We start from the raw sequence: 21175 nt of genomic DNA, 5'->3' as shown, positions 1-21175 counted from the left end.
GTCAGCACGTGTGTTGTGTTCATGGTCAGCACGTGTGTTGTGTTCATGGTCAGCACGTGTGTTGTGTTCATGGTCAGTACGTGTGTTGTGTTCATGGTCAGCACGTGTGTTGTGTTTATGGTCAGCACGTGTGTTGTGTTCATGCTCAGTACGTGTGTTGTGTTCATGGTCAGTACGTGTGTTGTGTTCATGGTCAGCACGTGTGTTGTGTTCATGGTCAGTACGTGTGTTGTGTTCATGGTCAGTACGTGTGTTGTGTTCATGGTCAGTATGTGTGTTGTGTTTATGGTCAGTACGTGTGTTGTGTTCATGGTCAGCACGTGTGTTGTGTTCATGGTCAGTACGTGTGTTGTTTTCATGGTCAGTACGTGTGTTGTGTTCATGGTCAGCACGTGTGTTGTGTTCATGGTCAGTACGTGTGTTGTGTTCATGGTCAGCACGTGTGTTGTGTTTATGGTCAGCACGTGTGTTGTGTTCATGGTCAGTACGTGTGTTGTGTTCATGGTCAGTACGTGTGTTGTGTTCATGGTCAGTACGTGTGTTGTGTTCATGGTCAGTACGTGTGTTGCGTTCATGGTCAGTACGTGTGTTGTGTTCATGGTCAGTACGTGTGTTGTGTTTATGGTCAGTACGTGTGTTGTGTTCATGGTCAGCACGTGTGTTGTGTTCATGGTCAGTACGTGTGTTGTTTTCATGGTCAGTACGTGTGTTGTGTTCATGGTCAGTACGTGTGTTGTGTTCATGGTCAGTACGTGTGTTGCGTTCATGGTCAGTACGTGTGTTGTGTTCATGGTCAGTACGTGTGTTGTGTTTATGGTCAGTACGTGTGTTGTGTTCATGGTCAGTACGTGTGTTGTGTTCATGGTCAGTACGTGTGTTGTGTTTATGGTCAGTACGTGTGTTGTGTTCATGGTCAGTACGTGTGTTGTGTTTATGGTCAGTACGTGTGTTGTGTTCATGGTCAGCACGTGTGTTGTGTTCATGGTCAGTACGTGTGTTGTTTTCATGGTCAGTACGTGTGTTGTGTTTATGGTCAGTACGTGTGTTGTGTACATGGTCAGTATGAGTGTTGTGTTTATGGTCAGTACGTGTGTTGTGTTCATGGTCAGCACGTGTGTTGTGTTCATGGTCAGCACGTGTGTTGTGTTCATGGTCAGCACGCGTGTTGTGTTTATGGTCCGCACGCGTGTTGTGTTCATGGTCAGCACGTGTGTTGTGTTCATGGTCAGCACGTGTGTTGTGTTCATGGTCAGTACGTGTGTTGCGTTCATGTTCAGCAGGTGTGTTGTGTTCATGGTCAGTACGTGTGTTGCGTTCATGGTGAGCACGTGTGTTGTGTTCATGGTCAGTACGTGTGTTGCGTTCATGTTCAGCAGGTGTGGTGTGTTCATGGTCAGCACGTGTGTTGTGTTCATGGTCAGCACGTGTGTTGTGTTCATGGTCAGTACGTGTGTTGCGTTCATGTTCAGCAGGTGTGTTGCGTTCATGGTCAGCACGTGTGTTGTGTTCATGGTCAGCACGTGTGTTGTGTTCATGGTCAGTACGTGTGTTGCGTTCATGGTCAGCACGTGTGTTGTGTTCATGGTCAGCACGTGTGTTTTGTTCATGGTCAGCACGTGTGTTATGTTCATGGTCAGTACGTGTGTTGTGTTCATGGTCAGTACGTGTGTTGCGTTCATGGTCAGTACGTGTGTTGTGTTCATGGTCAGTACGTGTGTTGTGTTTATGGTCAGTACGTGTGTTGTGTTCATGGTCAGTACGTGTGTTGTGTTCATGGTCAGTACGTGTGTTGTGTTTATGGTCAGTACGTGTGTTGTGTTCATGGTCAGTACGTGTGTTGTGTTTATGGTCAGTACGTGTGTTGTGTTCATGGTCAGCACGTGTGTTGTGTTCATGGTCAGTACGTGTGTTGTTTTCATGGTCAGTACGTGTGTTGTGTTTATGGTCAGTACGTGTGTTGTGTACATGGTCAGTATGAGTGTTGTGTTTATGGTCAGTACGTGTGTTGTGTTCATGGTCAGCACGTGTGTTGTGTTCATGGTCAGCACGTGTGTTGTGTTCATGGTCAGCACGCGTGTTGTGTTTATGGTCCGCACGCGTGTTGTGTTCATGGTCAGCACGTGTGTTGTGTTCATGGTCAGCACGTGTGTTGTGTTCATGGTCAGTACGTGTGTTGCGTTCATGTTCAGCAGGTGTGTTGTGTTCATGGTCAGTACGTGTGTTGTGTTCATGGTCAGTACGTGTGTTGCGTTCATGGTGAGCACGTGTGTTGTGTTCATGGTCAGTACGTGTGTTGCGTTCATGTTCAGCAGGTGTGGTGTGTTCATGGTCAGCACGTGTGTTGTGTTCATGGTCAGCACGTGTGTTGTGTTCATGGTCAGTACGTGTGTTGCGTTCATGTTCAGCAGGTGTGTTGCGTTCATGGTCAGCACGTGTGTTGTGTTCATGGTCAGCACGTGTGTTGTGTTCATGGTCAGTACGTGTGTTGCGTTCATGGTCAGCACGTGTGTTGTGTTCATGGTCAGCACGTGTGTTTTGTTCATGGTCAGCACGTGTGTTGTGTTCATGGTCAGTACGTGTGTTGCGTTCATGTTCAGCAGGTGTGTTGTGTTCATGGTCAGCACGTGTGTTGCGTTCATGGTCAGTACGTGTGTTGTGTTCATGGTCAGCACGTGTGTTGTGTTCATGGTCAGCAGGTGTGTTGCGTTCATGGTCAGCACGTGTGTTGCGTTCATGGTCAGCACGTGTGTTGCGTTCATGGTCAGCAGGTGTGTTGCGTTCATGGTCAGCACGTGTGTTGTGTTCATGGTCAGCACGTGTGTTGTGTTCATGGTCAGTACATGTGTTGCGTTCATGGTCAGCACGTGTGTTGTGTTCATGGTCAGCATGTGTGTTGCGTTCATGGTCAGTACGAGCGTCAGTACCTCTGGGCAGCACGAGAGGAAAGGTTTGATGTAGATGTTGGAGTCGTGCACTTTGAGGCTGTGGTCCCCGAGACCCCGGGTCACCCCGATGGTCGCCAACACTCGAGCCTGCAACAGAAACGGTCAAATGAGCGACAGGGTGAGTCAAGAGGTACATGATTGACACTTCACTGCAACCATGAATCAAAGTATTTTTGTCCTCAGACAACCAAGGTGTTTGTCCTTCATATCATTGTTGTTGGATTATAATTGTGGCCTGTGGGGGGCAGTAAAGTGCATTTGCTGTGTGAACCAAGTACTGTTTTTACTATGTACTATAAGTCACAACGAATTATAAGGTGAATTATATGCAGTTTGCAGTATTACTCGTAGTAAAACTACGATTTCTTGTATAACAAAAAGAATTGTCGCGAGATTATACCATGGCCGCTCACTAAGTAATACTGTGGACCCTCACGGAGTAATACTACAGAACATTACAAAGTAATACTACAGTCCCTCACTGAGTAATACTACGAACCCTCACTAAGTAATATTGTGGACCCTCGCGGAGTAATAGGACAGAACCTCAAGAAGTAATACTACAGACCCTCACCCTTAATACTACAGACCCTTACAAAGTAATACTACAGACCCTTACGAAGTAATACTACAGACCCTCACCCTTAATACAACATACCCTCACAAAGTAATACTACGGAAGATTGTTGACTGTGTACAACATAAACTCATTCAGGTCATTAAGCTCAGAATGAATCCATGAGACTCACTGTTGATTTTTGAGAAAATTAAATTATCGTGTGAAAGCTACAGAACATTGTTGTCACAGCGTCTCTTCCTCCTCTTCAAGTGAAGTTGACACACATCCAGACTCGTCCTGATCATCATTAATAACCAGAGTTATTTTCGGGAGACGTTTCCCTGAAGGATCCCAGCGATTCCCGACGGGGGAGGACGGATGAGCGGCGTTTAGTCGAACAAACACGAAGGCCATCGTCGGCATCCTCCGGTCGCGTAAGCGCTTAAAAAGGAATCACTCGTCTGGCTCATTTGTAGGCTGCACGTGGCCCCGGCTGTCTGGGCCGCAGCCGCCCCTGGCTCTGGACTCGGTAGAACTGGGCTAATTGAAAGTGCCACGCGGCATAAGCAGGCGAGGACGGCGGCGGCGGCGGTCTGGCTGGAGAGCATCGGCACAGGAGTAAGGAAGACGGAGGTGGAGAGAGTGTTGGAAACAAGCAGAACCTCGGGCAGAGAAGTGAAGTCGAGGGGGGGGTTCTGGGATTAATTGAGGCGCGTTTGAGGCCTCGACAGGCGGCGCGTGGAGCTTTGAAGTGCTTCGCCGCCGCCGCCGCCGCTCTCTCCCGCACACAACGCTCGGCGCTATCCCAGCGTTCGCCGCTTCAAAGGGAGAGGGCGTGACGGCGGCGGCGTGTCAGGAGGAGGACAGCGTGTCTGAGCGCCGAGGTGACATCTGCTTCTGGTCATCGCAAACTCATTCTGCTTGATCGCGTTCCCTCGACGAACTGCGACAGCGTGACTCCTTGACCGTTTCCTTGATTCTTTTTCCTGGAAGTGACGCTTCGAGAAAGAAGCGGCAACAACCGACCTTTCGGTTACAACCCCTGACTCACCCGCCTTAAACAGACCCTCAACTACATAACACATCAAGTCGTCGCTATTATTATTTATTTTCCTTTTTTGGGGTTGAGTCCACCATCGTCATGTTGAAACCTGGAAACCGTTTCACCTGATTTCGCTTCATTGCATCATGTGGCAGTAAAATTCAAGTAGCTTTTCCATTGGCTCCTTAAATTATCTTTAATATCCAGCTGGCAGGTGAAAAATGTGAGCCTCAGAAAGCGAGCTCATCCTTCAATGACGCCAAAGAACTGCTCCTACTTTGCATTTTTTCTTATTTTGTGTGAAGAATATCGTGTGAGAAACGTATAACCAGCCAACATATATTTTACCCACAGACATCAAATAATATTATCATTTTACTCTGAGCTTTTATTGGACTTTCATAATGCTGATTTACTTAATTTTAACACCTCGTAACATATAAGATTGACTCAATTTTTTTCTAATTTGATATTAGAAATTATAAGTTCTTGTTTCATTTTAGATTGACTCAAAAGACATTCTAATCTGCAACATATAGAATGTGTTACAGGGCGATACATGTTACATGTCACCTCAATGCAGCTAGCACTGTTAGCCTCTAGCTGAGCTAGCATGTATAGCTTAAAAGTACATGACTTTATAATCCAATTGAAAACAACAAAATGTTAACAGTATCAATCATGTGTTACAGGGTGCTATCTTTATAAACCTATCAAGTGGAACCTGACTGCTTGAGACCTTGGCTCCAACATGTTTTTTTAGTCAATTTGTTGTCAGTGAAGTCACTTAAAAAAACCAATGTCTTTGAAATCGTGAAGTTGTCAACGTTGCAGGGTGGAATGTAAAACTTATGTCTGGATCTATGCGGGTCACATAAGGCGGGACAGGATATTGATGCTAAAGCTAGCTCTGACGGTTAGGAGGCTAGCACTGGATAAAGTCGTAAGTCGAGTTAAAGATGATCGGAGTCAAATTAATAAACAATGAGTAAAGATGACAAGTATATTGTATGTGAAACATTTATGCTTTAGTTTCAGAATTAAATATTAAAAAGTATCTTAAGAGACAGTTCATAAGGCCAACAAATGAGGGCGTGTTAGCTAAGCATGTGCTGTGTCTCAAATCGTGCACTTCTCAGAGTGCACTGCTTTATAGTACACTGTAAGATAGATACACTAACTTGGGCAGTGCACAAATTTGGACAATGTAGTATTGTCTCAAATCAAACTCTGCTGCTATAAACTTACAGGAAATGACTCGACAGCTTCTTCTTCTACTACTTTTTAACACTTATTGCAGTACAACCAGTAGTTGTTACACTATCACTGACTCTTGACAACACTTTTCACCAATTGAAACAAGTTTTCAAATTGTGTTTCGTCGTTCACTGCCATTTTTAAAGTAGTGATGCATCTTCCGTTTGGCAACGTAGCTCTAGACGTGTTGCATCTACTTTACTAAGATGGCGGCCCTCGAGGGTGAAAGTGTCATCAATCCACCCTTAATTTTCGGGCCGTTTTATTGCGCCAATTTTCACACACTGCTCAGTGTGTACTAAAAAAGTGTAAGTGCGTGATTTATGACTCACCAATGGTTTATGTCTAGCTACCACCAAAAGTCTATTTCATCAGATTCTTGTTTGTTGTGTTGTGTATTTTTTTTCCGGCGCCTTAAAAATAGAAGCTAAGGCGAAGAGTCAAGGCTTTCTACCGTCTTAAGTGGAGGGGACTGGGAAACGCTCACTTACGGAGTCGTACTACAGGTCACCGGAGTGCCTCCATCAGCGAGAGGGAGCGTCTTACCTTCTTCCCTTCGCCGTAGATCAGGGGGAACTTGAGGTCGCCGTCCTCGATGGTTTTATACGCCCTGCGAGAAGCAGACGAGACACTTTAATGGTTTTATGGTTGATGGTCGGCGTTGCACTCGCGCCCGAGAGATGCATCGACTCCACGCCCCCCGCGGGCTCCGAGGCACAAAGAGAGGAGGGGGGAGTGACTCCTATATCACTCTGTGTAGTGAAGAAGCCCCCCCGGACCCGTGCGTGGATGCAGGCGGCGTTTGTTGGTTTAGTGTGCGTTTCTGCGGTGTGTGCGATCATGCGTGTGCGTGTTTATGAAGGGCTGAATGATGCAAGAGAACGTTCCCTCGCTTCTGCGAGCGGTGTTTAAACTTCCTCCGCTGATGAATAATTTATGGCGTTCAGACTGCGAGCAGACAGAGCCGCAGTAAAAGAGTCGGTACCGCTCGCTGACGTCTCCTGGACTCGCTTTCTCCAGCTGAACATGTGTCACCTTCCAGAACTGTCTCGCAGACGCCAGCTTGTTCCTGCTCCATGTCGTGCTTATAGGTGTTACAAGTACATCTCTTTTGCTACGTGAAGATCTGCAGGTACATGAGTCGTCCTCAGGGGCCCGGTGTATGGAAGTAGATCAGCGCCATTTGAATATTGACACTATTGGAACAATTATATATTGAATTTAAATGGCTACAAATTTATAAAAAATGATTGATTTTTTTAATTTTTGTAATTCGATTAACAAACTCTATGTGTAAAAACCATTCATTTTGGAAATATTACAATTGATCAAAAACAAATAACAAATTCAAACTTTAAATAAACAAGCTGTTTAATTCAATTATTCAGTAAATAATTAAATCTTTTACATGAAAGATTGACTCCATGTGACACATAATGTTTTTGTCTCATTTTAATGTTATAAATTATATTTTCTTGTTTCATTGAAGATTGTCTCAAATGACATTTGAATCTGCAACATATAGAAAGTGTTACGGGGTGCTACATGTCACCTCAATGCAGCTAGCACTGTTAGCCACTAGCTGAGCTAGCAAGTATAGCATTCAGCTTAAAAGTACATGTCTTTATAATTCGATTCAAAATGAGAATTTGAACATTATCAATCATGTGTTACGGGGTCCTATCTTAACTTGTCTATCACGTGGAACCTGTCTGCTTGAGACCTTGGCTCCAACAAGGGTTAAGATCTTATGGGGCCCGTTACATGGCAATATTGGTACAAATATACCATCAATTTTATATTAAACTTAACTGAATTTAAAAATATTGAGTTTAGAAAATGTTTTTGACTTTTGAATTTTTGGAATTAAGGTAAGGTAAGGTAAGGTAAAACTTTATTGATATTGTTTTTTTTCCAATAACCAATACATACAGCAATTTTTTTTATAAAATAAAGTTATATAAAGTTAAATCAGATTAACAAACTCTATGTTTACATTTTTTTTTTTTAAATATTAGAATTATCAATAAAAATGATCAAACAAATATTTTTTATATTCAATATTTTTTGCAAATAATAAATTCAATCATTTAATATTATGACGTCACTGATATACTTCCACACCAGAAGAGATGGTTGAGGGGCTGAATCTTTTATTAAGATCTTTATCAATATGGAAGTATTTTTTCTTCTTTTTTTTTAACCCATTCATCAATCTTCTACCACTTATAGGGTCGCGGGGAAAGTGGCCAGAACAAAGGGGCCCAGAAAAAGTGAGTTGAAGAAGTGAGTGCAGACAGGATAGAAAGGGGAAAAGAAGCTATAGAACTATAAAATTGTTAGGTTGGTTAGGGATTTTCTTTCTATTTTTTCGCTCTTTATTTTTAAATTTTAAGGATATCATTGGCAGCTGATGGATCGAACGTACCTAAAGTTTTCTTCCAAACTCCCTCCCTCGGGTGCTGCATTCATGACCACGTGTGACCCATCATTATCTAACAGCTGCAGGAGGAAGACGAGCGACAGACGATGAAGGTTGTTTGTTTCCACTACACCGACAGACGGAGGCTTTCGTGGTCATTTATCAGCCTTGGGCGTTGTCACGTGAACACCTTCGTCGGCGCTCTCATCCGTGTCCCTCGTCAGGACCCTCCCTCACGCCTGTACCCCCCCCCCCCACAGCTCCGCCCACCTCCCTCCACCTGTGCTGCAGAGGAATTTGGAATCAGATCCGCATCCCTCGCTCCAGGACGCAGTCAGAGACGAGCGCCAACGCAGTCTGTTGTGCCAATGAAGAACTCGGTCCAACTGGCCGCACGCTGCAGCTCAACGGACCTCCTCTAGGGGGCACTTTAATCTCACACACACACACACACACACACAGCTCTACAAACAAGCACACAATCATTGAAACAAACAAATAATCACACATTCACAGAGCTAAACAAACACAGGATGATACACACAAACAAGATTTACAAGCAAGTACACACACGTGTACATGCAACAATAGATAAACAAGAACGCGCACACATTTGTGGAGCTAAACAAATAGACACACTTGATCATACGACACATGACGACACAAACCCAGACACAAACTAATACCATCCAAACACACCAGACGACTGAGAGCTCAACTATAAACACCACACGATGTTCAACAAGAGATGATGATGTAGGTAAAACAAACTTACGACACAACAACGAGGACACTCTGGGATACTTCCTGTCACCCAACACACACTTTAAAGAACTCCACACACGCCCACACACTCAGTGAGCAGATGCTAAATTTAGACGCTGAGCTATCCCGGTACTGACAGCAGAAGTGGGTTATGGGAAGAAGCGGATTAAAAAAACATCAGTGACTCTGCAGGGATGGAGGGACACACATCTGTACACATGTGGCGACCAAGGACATGTGTGTCCGGTCTTCATCCGCCAAAATATTAATACTTCAACCAAACCAAATGTAACAATGAAGAAGCAGATCTTGGTTAATTTAGCAAACAGCTAATTTAGCTAATATCCTATTGCTAGCACATTGACACACAGAACCCTTGGTGAAGCCTGCAGTTGCATAAAGGCTGGTGACCCCTGCTCTAAACTACGTTCGTCATATTTGCAAATAAATCAAAATGGCGACATTACTATTACTATACTATTAACTACTTGTCTATTAGCTTAATGTCTATTAGCTACACAACCAATTGCTTCATGTCTATTAGCTTCATGTCTATTAGCTACTTCTCTATTAACTACATATCTATTAGCTTAATGTATATTAGCTTTATGTCCCTTAGCGACTTGTCTATTAGCTTCATGTCTATGGGCTACTTCTCTATTAGCTACATGTCTATTAGCTTAATGTATATTAGCTTCATGTCTATGAGCTACTTGTCTATTAGCTTCATGTATATTAGCTACATGTATATTAACCACACATCTATTAGCTACTTGTTTATTGGCTACTTGTCTATTAGCTAAAAGTCTATTAGCTACACGTCTATTAGCTACTTATTAATTAGCTACATGTCTATTAGCTAAAAATCTATTAGCTACACATATATTAGCTGCACGTATATTAGCTACACATGTATAAGCTTCTTGTCTATGAGCTACTTGTCTATTAGCTACTTGTCTATTAGCTAGAGGCCTATTAGCTATATGTCTATTAGCTTCATGTCTATTAGCACCATGTCTATTAACTACATGTATATTAGCTTCATGTCTAATAGCTACTTGTATATTAGCTTCAGGTATATTAGCTTCATGTCCATTAGCTACTTGTCTATTAGCTTCATGTATATTAGCTACATGTATATTAGCTTAATGTCTATTGGCGACATGTCTATTAGCGACATGTCTATTAGCTACACGTCTATTAGCTTCATGTCTATTAGCTACTCGTCCACTAGCTACACGTCTATTTGCCACAAGTCTATTAGCTACATGTGTATTAGCTACTTGACTATTGGCTACATGTCTTTAGCTTCAGGTCTATAAGCTACATGGGTAATTTATGATATCATGTGGAAAGTGTGTATTCCGAGTTGTGTAAATCAAGTTGACTGAAAAAGTCTAAAATCCTAATGCTAGCAAAGCTTTTGTCATTGGGCTAATTCTATGTTGCTGAGAGAATACATGTATAGTTACTGTATGGACAAGTACTAATAGAACTATACAGTATGTAGCTGTGCTAACAAAGCTAATGCTAGATAAACACGGATTGTTTTTATATGTAAATATTAACTACAGAGATCATGATTCTGTGCCAGGGCTGATGTTGTCATGGCGATAATGAGCAGAAGTAGTTTGATGCTCTTCATACATATTTCAGCTGTCCAGAGAAGAAACTCGGCGAAAACAACCTGGAGTCAATATTTCTGCTTCATTAACATAGTTTTACAGCTCACTAGTCAAAGGTCACGTTCCTCCAGCTGCATTATTCACGTGCGGCTGGACTAACAATTCCTAAAATGTCGCCGGAAACGAAGCGAGCGACTCACCAGCCGGACATGGTGTAGTCTCGGTACAGCATCCTCTTGCCCACCTCCTTTCTCTGCACTCTCCTGGCGAACTCCAGATGTGTAAACTCGTTTCCTAGTAAGTGGGGCTGCATGTAGGCCTTTGTGAGGAGAGGACAGGGACAGGAGAAGAGGTTCAGCCCAGGGGATCGGAAAAACAATTCCAGACTCTGTTAAGTGGGAGAGTGAGAGACGGCGCTAAGCATAGCCGCCGTCTCCTCGGGGGGAGCGAGGTCAGCGAGGCTAATGTCGCGCAGCTGCGTCTCCGAGAAGACGCTCGCTGTCTTACCAGGAACTGCAGTCGCTGCCGCTCCGACTCCGGCGTGAACTCTGTGGACATGGGGACGACCTCGCCTGCCCGGACGATGACGGCCCTGAGGACAGAGGTGGACGTCAGTGACCCAAGTCGAGACCAGTCTCGCGTTCTCTCGTCTACCGCATGGATGTGTCACGTGTATCTACCACACATTTACAGATTTGTCTTTTTATATTGAAAATGTTTTAAATGTTCTGTAGAACACCTACCCCTCCTTTAAGATATATATTTTTAATCATTTTTATTGGCTATGTTTACTTTCTGTGGTCACCTGCCATTATCTTTTCAATTCTTTTTTTTCATGTCTTCTTCATGTCTATCTTTTTTCATGTCTTCACTTCTATCTTTTCATGTCTTCTTCACTTCTATCTTTTCATGTCTTCTTCATGTCTATCTTTTCATGTCTTTACTTCTATCTTTTCATGTCTTTACTTCTGTCTTTTCATGTCTTCACGTCTATCTTTTCATGTCTTAACTTCTATCTTTTCATGTCTTCACGTCTATCTTTTCATGTCTTCACGTCTATCTTTTCATGTCTTTACTTCTATATTTTCATGTCTTCTTCACGTCTATCTTTTCATGTCTTTACTTCTGTCTTTTCATGTCTTCACGTCTATCTTTTCATGTCTTAACTTCTATCTTTTCATGTCTTCACGTCTATTTTTTCATGTCTTTACTTCTATCTTTTCATGTCTTCTTCATGTCTATCTCTTCGTGTCTCGCTCGTCTCACCTGCTGTCCCCAGCGTTGGCGACGTAGAGCTTGCCCAGCAGATAGACGACCACCAGAGCGGTGCAGCCGCCTGAGATGTTGTAGACTGTCCTCTCACGCTCTATCTGGACGTCCTGAACACCCGAACATCAAAAGGACGTTTCAGACCATTAAACATTTATCACAAAGAACCCAACTACACACATCTAGTTTCATTAAAATATGCTTAAATGAAAACATTTATCGGAATTCATGGTGAAACAATTTTGCGACACCACAATCACACCAGCTGTCACCACATATATTGTGCATATCCTTTCTGTGTATCTTATCATTCAGCTCCACTTAAACAGAGATAAAAGTGTATGAATCCACACATCTCCAGCCCTCCATGTGCTAATTCATATCCAGACTAGACTTTGATGCCGTTATTAATTAAAACATCTTAATGAACTCCTTCATCATCGCAGTGGAGCGACAACAACACCATCAAAATGGGAAGAAAAGAAGGAAAAACTGCTGGTTAGCCGATGGTTAATTGGTCCAGATTGGGCGGCTGCTAATTAAAGCCAAAACCCAAAAACGATTAGTCCCTTAATTAGAAGAATAATTAACACACATTTTCATTTAATCATTTAATCCGTTTATTGAAGCATCCAGATTCTTGAAAATATCAATACATACGTGTGTCAAAGTCAAGTCTGTTGAGCCATAAAAAGTGGCCAATATGATGCTAAAATTAAGATTAATGTTTGCCGTAATGTTGTGACGTATAAATATGGTAGCGGTTAAGATAAATTAAGAATTAGAGATAACGCCAGAGACCAAATCTGGGTCATTTTATGAGACACGGTTGTCTCAAGTCAAAGTAGACGAATGTATCTGTCGACATCGTGGCCTATAAATGCTATAGATGCTAATGGTTGAGATAAGATAAGTAAGTAAGTAATATTGATAGAGCTAAAAAGACAATATCACCGTCAGACTGTTACTTTTCGCGTCTTTAATGGCTTGAAGATTTTGGCCTTTTGAGTGATTCAAGTTTTAACCCATGCTTTATAAACATGATGTATATATCGTTTTAACATTATTTAAAATCTTCCACCTGCTACAACAACCTGTCCAACATATTTTCATAATTTAAGGCTCAATTTATCTCAATTATCACTTATTAGAAGTTTCTCTGTCATCGATAATGCTTATATTTTCTTCTTAAACATGTTTATTCGCTATTCTCTCTTTTATTCTGTACTGACAACACAAACAAATCTATGTTGTGTTTACAACACCGACAATAAACGTTTCTGATTCCGATTCTATACCAACATGGACATCGATCTACTTTTATTGGAAGTGAAAAACACGATAGCGTCGCTACTTAAACTCACACTCGAGCCAGAGTGTATTTTTATATCATAACTACCAGACGTGTACTTGAGTTTGTGTATCTTTGTGTGTCCTCTTGTCTCTTTCTTTCACTTCAAGAACCAAAAGTGTTTGCATGTGTTGCTGCCTCTCGGAAAAGCAACACTTTTCTCAGGAACGTGTGTGTGTGTGTGTGTGTGTGTGTGTGTGTGTGTGTGTGTGTGTGTGTGTGTGTGTGTGTGTGTGTGTGTGTGTGTGTGTGTGTGTGTGTGTGTGTGTGTGTGTGTGTGTGTGTGTGTGTGTGTGTGTGTGTGTGTGTGTGTGTGTGTGTGTGTGTGTGTGTGTGTACAAACGTGCCCTTCACCCTCCCAGATGAATTATGAATTCAGCCATACATATTTATCTTCGCCGGTATCCGACAGCTCCTGCTCCGGGCTCCTTCTTTAATAATGGAAAGGTCTGCATAAACATCAACACCTTCTTTCACTAGACTTTTCTTAAGGCACTAAATTACCTGCAGCACACGCACACGTACACGCACACACACACACACACACACACACACACACACACACACACACACACACACACGTACACACACACACACACACACACACACACACACACACACACACACACACACACACACATGCAGCAGCTCCTCAGGTTCAATTTAATCTCTCACTCAGAGACCAACGCCTTATAATAACCTTATTACAGGGACGGAAGGATTAAACCACATCAGGGTCAGGAACTTTTCATCTGGATTCAAAAAAGCATTTTCGGATAAAACACTTTTCTTGTCTTCTCTAAACTCCCGTCCTAACATGTATGTTTGGGTGAAACATGTTAACATGCTTAATCTCATTCATTATTAAAACCATTATGACTCTGGAATTATTCTGTGAATGCTGAAGACACCATTGAGATTCTGTTTTTCTCTTGACATGTTTTTATTTTACTTCTTCTGATCTAAACTTTCTTCTGCATCTCCTCCTACAAATTCTTACTACTCCTAATACTTCTACTACTACTATTACTTCTACTGCTACTTCTACTTTTGCTACAAATTATTCTACCACTTCTTCTTCTACTACTACTACTGTGCTGCTGCTGCTTTTACTAATAATTATACTACTACTACTTCTACTCCTAGTTATACTGCCAATTATACTTATAATTGTACTTATACTTTTACTACTAAGTCTAAATATACGTTTACATCTAGTTCTACTACTGCTTTGACTAATTATACGTATAGTATTAATTCTACTACTACTTCTAGTCTACTACCTCTTCTACAATTTCTACTTTTGTTACAAATAGTTCTACTTCTTCTACTACTACCACTAATGCTGCTGCTGCTTTTACTACTACTTCAAGTTATACTAACAATTAGACTTATAATTGTACTTATACTTTTACTACTAATTCTACTACTGCTTTTACTAATTATACGAATAGTATTAATTTTACTACTACTTCTAGTCTACTACCTCTTCTACAATTTCTACTTTTGTTACAAATAGTTCTACTTCTTCTACTACTACCACTACTGCTGCTGCTGCTGCTTTTACTACTAATTATTCTACTACTACTTCTACTTTTAGTTATACTACCAATTAGACTTATAATTGTACTAATACTTTTACTACTAATTCTACTACTGCTTTTACTAATTATACAAATAGTATTCATTTTACTACTACTTCTAGTCTACTACCTCTTCTACTATTTCTACTTTTGTTACAAATTGTTCTACTTCTTCTACTACTACCACTACTGCTGCTGCTGCTGCTGCTTTTACTACTAATTATTCTACTACTTGTGATACTACCAATTCTACTTCTAATTTTACTACTAATTCTACTTATACTTTTACTACTAATTCTACATATACTTTTACTACTAATTCTTACTAATGATACCAATACTACTAATTCCACTACTACTTCAACTCCCACTACTACTTCTTATTCTACTCCTACTACAAATTCTACTACAAATTCTAGCATTTCAGTTTACTGATTCAGCATTCACACTGCATTTTCTTCTAGGAATGCAAATGTTCTAGTTATTATTGTGCTTCATAGAACTGCAACTCTCTTTGTTTTACTTCCTTGTATACCTGTTTTATATTAAAGAGTATTTTTTAAATTAATTTAGTAAAAACAATTTAGCACTTTTTGGTTAAAACCTGAATTAGAAAGTCATAGTCCATGTATTTGTTATAGTTTCTGAACGCGCACACGCTCTATATATGGTAAAACACCGCCACCTAGTGTTAAATAAAGAGAAGCACATGTTCTGAGTGTGAAGGCTCACCATGTCCTTAAAGGCGTTCTCGATGGCTCCGATCACCAGACTCTCAGGTGAGATCTTCTTCTCCGTGAAGAAGCGGGTGGGCGGGGTGCTCGGGGAGCCCGGAGCCCCCGCGGCCCCCCGCAGGGACGCGGCCCTGGTGAGGGACCGCTGTGACGTGGGGGTGAGGTGGTGGTTGACGGGCTCCTCGCCCAGGCAGGTGGGCGCCAGAAGGTTGGGCGTGCAGAGGATCTCCATCACTTCCTGGAGGTGCAGAGCGATGTGGTGGTGGAGCAGACGCGACGCCACGACCGCGGCCCCCGAGCCGGCGTGACCGTCAAACAGGGCCCAGTAGTTGAAGGTCAGTTCTTCAGAGTTATCCTAGAATAGAAGGAGAGTGATGGTCGTCACGGGTCATCAGAGGCTGTAATTCATCGGGATTATTCACCAATAAAATAAAGTAATTATAAAAGAGAATCTAATAACAATTAATAATCTTTAATTTAACTATGCTACTTTATTTATTAATTTGAATCTCTAGATATTAATGTAAAAAAATATATACATATGAATAAATCTATTGTTTAAATGTTGTTTTTCTTATATATTTTTAATTTTACAGTATATATATATATAAGAATAACATCAGCAGGTTGATGGAAGATAATATCAATAAATGTATATCTATCTAAATAAAGAAGAACATTTTTAGATAAGCGCAATATAAATACAAATTACTGACCTACTTACTTACTAATATTTAGAAAAAAACATTACATTACAGTTGAAAAAAGTAACATGTAAATATTATATAATATAATAATATTGCACTTTAACAAAACATTTAAATACAGTATATCTATATATAAAAAAAATGGAAAACATGTTCTTAATGTAGATTTTATATAACATATTTGAATTCATATGCCAATCTGAAGTGAATGTTTTCCCTGTTAAAAGTATTTCCGACTATATTTATTTTTTTAAACTAGAAGTCATATGGAATAATGAGCCATAAATTACTTTATTCAAAACAAATAATATTAATGATGTTTTTTTTTTTTTCTCATTTTAAACTCCATCTATTTTTAATGTAATTTTTTTTTTTCCATTCAAATTGATCAGGTTTAAGTACGTTTGTATGTACATTTATTATGATTAAGTGAAGAATATTTGTTAAATTCTTCAATATGAATGAGAAAATGTAAAATTCATTTTTTTATATTTACATGTGTTTTTTTATTTATAGTTTTTTCAATTAAGATTACGAGTTACTCATATTTTCAGCTCTAATTTAATGCAATTTTACATAAAAGTGCTTTGGTTTAATCTGTAATTTATTTTTGATTTATTTATGTAAATATATATTTATTGAAATGTCATTAATCTTCCATCAACCTGCTGCTGTTGTTCTGATTGTTGTGATGCTGGATTTGAAGGGGAGGAGCTTAGCTAAGTGGCACCTATAAGAACAAGTGGGTCGCTTTGTTTTATTTTGTTTTATCCTGCATCTGACGTGTTGGTGTGAAACTGCTGTCCATCTCCTTTGAAGGTTAAACCGCTCTTTTGAAGGTGAATAAGGACCAAGCGCCGGTGGAAACACAAACGTGCTGCTGCTGGTAATTACGGTCGCCGCTCTCAAATTAAAGCTCGCGCTCACATCAGAGGACGCAGCTGCGGATCCTTCAGCGCCGCTCGATCCAGCACCGATGCGATGAATCGCTCACATCTGTGCGGATTAGCTCAGTTTCCTGTTGACATCTGCCAGAAGAAGGTTCGTCCAAACAGGGTTAAACATCTGCTTTTCCATCTGGTGGTGATGAGGCGGCTCATGTGTCCGAGATACCTCAACGTATAAAACGCTTTTATATCTCCTCCAACATTCATGTCCGCATGAGTCCATAAACCCTCGAACGTCTGAGTCATGAGCTGGACTCTGGGTGGACTTCAGTCGAGTGCTGGTGGGCGAACGTAACGCTGCTTTATTTAGAAACTGAGGCTTGAATCCCATCATCACTGGTGCCAGTTTAGCAAGATAACAGTCAGAGTGAAGATGAGGCCACAAATACATGGATAATCTATTTAAAAATCCATGTAAAATATAGAAATTCAAAGTGTATTTAAAGATACAGTCATATTAGGATCAGTGGTTCTCAGCATTTACAATTTAGCCACAAAATAATACTGAAAGAACACAATACAATTGTAATGGAACCAAAAAAGAGTCCATGTTATTTCATATTTTACGTTTTTTGATTTAAATATTGCAGCAACAAAATAGTTTTTGGACAGTTTATGGATTTAAATTAGAGCAATTAGAATATTAAATGGTTGACATTTAGAATTTGTCTATTGAAATGTATCGTTTTAAGCAATTAAATATATTTTATATATATATATATATACATACATATATATATATATTTAGTTTGATATTCTTATCCAATACTTCAAAAATAAATGTTTTAAATTCAATATTTATACGTGTGAAAACCGATTAATTCATTTTGAAAATGTTATATTACTTAATTCAGTTTATTTAATAAAAACAAATTCAAACTTATTAAATGGTTTAAATTAATGGTAAATAATAAATAAATGATGAAAACAAATCCAACCTTATTAAATGTAATACATTAATAGTAAATAATAAATAAATAATGAAAACAAATCCAACCTAGGTAAATTGATTAAAGTAATAGTAAATAAATAATGAAAACAAATTCAACATTAGTTAATTGATTAAACTATTCAAAAATTGAAAATAAAATACAGAGCTGGTTTCTGATGCCGGCTTGTTTGTATCATATTTAATACTGTTAATATTCTATATTTTAGATTTTTATATTTATTTATATTATCATATTCATTCATATTTATATAGAATAGTTATGTATAAATATGAATTTCTCTATGTGAGATTAAGAGAGTATCTATCCGTCTTTCTTAAAAGGTGGATTTTATTGAATTTTCAAGATTTATAAGAAAAGGTCAAACTTAGAAGTGATTTAGGTTTTGACTGGTTCGTCATTCACTTGTATGGCTTCTTACCGCTGCTGCGTCCGTTAAGAACTAGGATTAAAACAAGACAACCTGTCTTCTGTGATTTATAAAGTCATTTCAAATGAGCAACTTGGCAGGTATTTGTATGATTGTTGGACAGAGTGGAGTCTAGAGTAAGACAAGTCCTCGAGGAAACATCTGGCATCAGTGTCATGATGATCATGCACTCAGAGCCAACAAACCACTGGATTTAAACTAAAACATGTGACTCACCAGGTTCTCCTGCAGGCCCAGACTCTCTCCGTTAGGCAGGGACGACCTCCTGCGGTTCAGGGCCAGGCGGTTGGGTGTGGAGCTGCTGGTGGGTCTCCTCTTGACCACCAGGACCTCGCAGCAGGCCTGGTCCTCGTTCAGGGTGCTCTTCCCCGCGTTGATGACTCTGAGACAAAAACGACAGGTTCTTTAACTCGTGAGCAGTTGTTCTTGAAAAACTTCCAGAACCGTCTCAAGTTCTCCGAGAACGTCTCCTTCGCGTTCGCCCGAGACTGCTCGCACGAATAATAGTCCTGTGGTGAAGCATGCTGGGAGAACGCCAGCTAAGAAAACAGCAAAGGTTGCGCAACTATGGAGGGTGTTTCAAAGAAAACTTACATTGACAAGATCTCACAAATGAAGCAGGGATCAAGCAGGGAAGACACTGTGGGTGTAAGAAAACATCCATGGTCTTCAATTTAAAGTAAATTCAGGCTTTAAAGTAATGTTTTATGTTTATCGCAGTTCTTTAACAGTTAATATTTTTCTAAAATGTGTATAAATGAATACAAATTGCTCTTAAAAAATTGACAAAAACATTCTAATGTTCATTTTTGTGTTGAAATTCAACTCCCGGCTAGATGCTAGCAGTCATGACGTCTGCTGCAGCTAAAGGAACAATGAAAATCCCACAAAATCCTGCTGTTGACTGAGCATGAGAGGATACAGTCGACTACAGCAACTTCGTCGAGAGTCATTCATTCATTCTCTATGTCTCTCTATCCCTTGTGGGAATAGACAAGGGGGGTTGGAGTCTATTCCAGTTTCTTCGGTTGAGAGACGGGGGACACCCTGGACAGAACACCAGTCCGTCACAGGACAGCCAAAAACAAACAACCATTTACACACACATACACTCTTTAACACACAGTTTCCTAAAGTTGTCAATCAACCTCTGTATGTTTTTGGACTGTGGGAGGAAACCGGAGTGCCCGGAGTAAACCCACGCAACACGGGGAGAATATACATACAAACTTCACACAGAAAGTTGACTCCCTCCTGACCTGGAAGCGAACCGGCAACCTTCTTAATGTGAGGCGATCGTGCCCACTGTGAATTCTATAACACCAGAGTCAAGTACTAGACAATACTACAAATATATACTTGTTACTACAGTATCACGATATATCGTACCGCCGAAATACTGCATCGTGATGTATCAAATCTCCAGATTATTGACAATACACACGTCCAGTACAAGCCTAGTCTTGGTAAGATCAGCTCGATCACATTCGTGGCATCACGCATACATTTCAGCCGCTTCGCTCCGAGTCTCTGATAATCGCCAAACCTGCCGACATGCGAGTGAGATGAAGTTTGACGCCTCGGTCTGAAACTCGCTCGCAGCGGTTAAGAGTCCATTCCTGTCGACGGGATCACAAGATTCACTTCCAAAGCCTCCTTCTTCAAACGACGGGGGGGTAAGTCATGTTACGCCCCGAGGCGTCCACAGTTGTCCCGACACCAGACCCGTCACACACACTCGCGTCCTCTTGCCCACGCCGTGACCTTAATTGTCCTGTCAGGACGCAACACTCGGAGTCAGAGTCCTGGTTACCTGATTCTGTTCTAACTTGATCGTTAATCCAACCAAAAACTGTGTTAATTCAAAGGTCAGGATCATGGGAACGTCGCTTCGCTACACGTCCGATACTGCCCTAGGGTAACACCAGCACGAAACTGGGAAAAAGAAAATGTTCCTAAGTACCAAAGAAGGAGGTTAGCTCTAGACATTCAAATATCAGAGATGTTCAATCAATAAATAAATAAATGGTTTTGGATCTTTAGAAAATGGACAGAGAGAGTTTACTGGTCCATTAAATGGAGCGATACCAGCCGTACTGTCTACTGCACTGACTCCTCTGTCTTATCATGACATTTAAAGAGTTCAGGGATAAAGTCTATCTGCACTTGACACCATTTCAAAGACTTTATCTTGGGGTGTGTCCCAAATCGTGCACTTCTTCACTGTCACTTAATATTTTGAGTGCACAAGTGCATCCCTATGAGCAGTGTGGGAAAATGTAGTGGCACTCAATTGACACACTTAAATGGGCGGAAAATTGAGAGTGGATCGATGGACACTTTCCACCCTCAACGGCTCCATCTTAGTGCCGTAGATGAAGCTAAACTGAAGTCACTGATGAAGTGTCTTAGGAGCAGATGCAGACGTAAATGTCTCGAGAAAACACTCACAAAACAACACAACAACAATAATAACACAATGAAACACAACTTAATAACTAGTTTCAATTGGTGAAAAGTTCTGTCAAGTGTCAGTGATAGTGTTTCAACGACTGGTTTTAATCAGTGTTAAAAAGTAGTAGAAGAAGA

General features: G+C 40.6%; 1 protein-coding gene across 1 annotated transcript in view; it reads right to left on the bottom strand.

Annotated features, from left to right (window-relative positions):
• Positions 1 to 21175, bottom strand: part of ppm1h (protein phosphatase, Mg2+/Mn2+ dependent, 1H) — a 38684-nt gene that overhangs the window by 9812 nt on the left and 7697 nt on the right. Inside the window, exons 2-8 of the mRNA XM_087797733.1 lie at positions 18803 to 18968; positions 15551 to 15907; positions 11882 to 11994; positions 11123 to 11207; positions 10816 to 10934; positions 6350 to 6413; positions 2925 to 3032 (exon numbers count right to left, since the gene is read on the bottom strand). Of these exons, the coding sequence (XP_087653859.1) occupies positions 2925 to 3032; positions 6350 to 6413; positions 10816 to 10934; positions 11123 to 11207; positions 11882 to 11994; positions 15551 to 15907; positions 18803 to 18968 (1012 nt within the window). The remainder of the gene's footprint in view (positions 1 to 2924; positions 3033 to 6349; positions 6414 to 10815; positions 10935 to 11122; positions 11208 to 11881; positions 11995 to 15550; positions 15908 to 18802; positions 18969 to 21175) is intronic.

Source organism: Callionymus lyra, chromosome 8, assembly GCF_982586985.1.
Source record: "Callionymus lyra chromosome 8, fCalLyr1.hap1.1, whole genome shotgun sequence".
In the NCBI taxonomy this organism is placed as follows: domain Eukaryota; kingdom Metazoa; phylum Chordata; class Actinopteri; order Syngnathiformes; family Callionymidae; genus Callionymus; species Callionymus lyra.
This window is presented reverse-complemented; position numbering and strand designations above follow the sequence as displayed.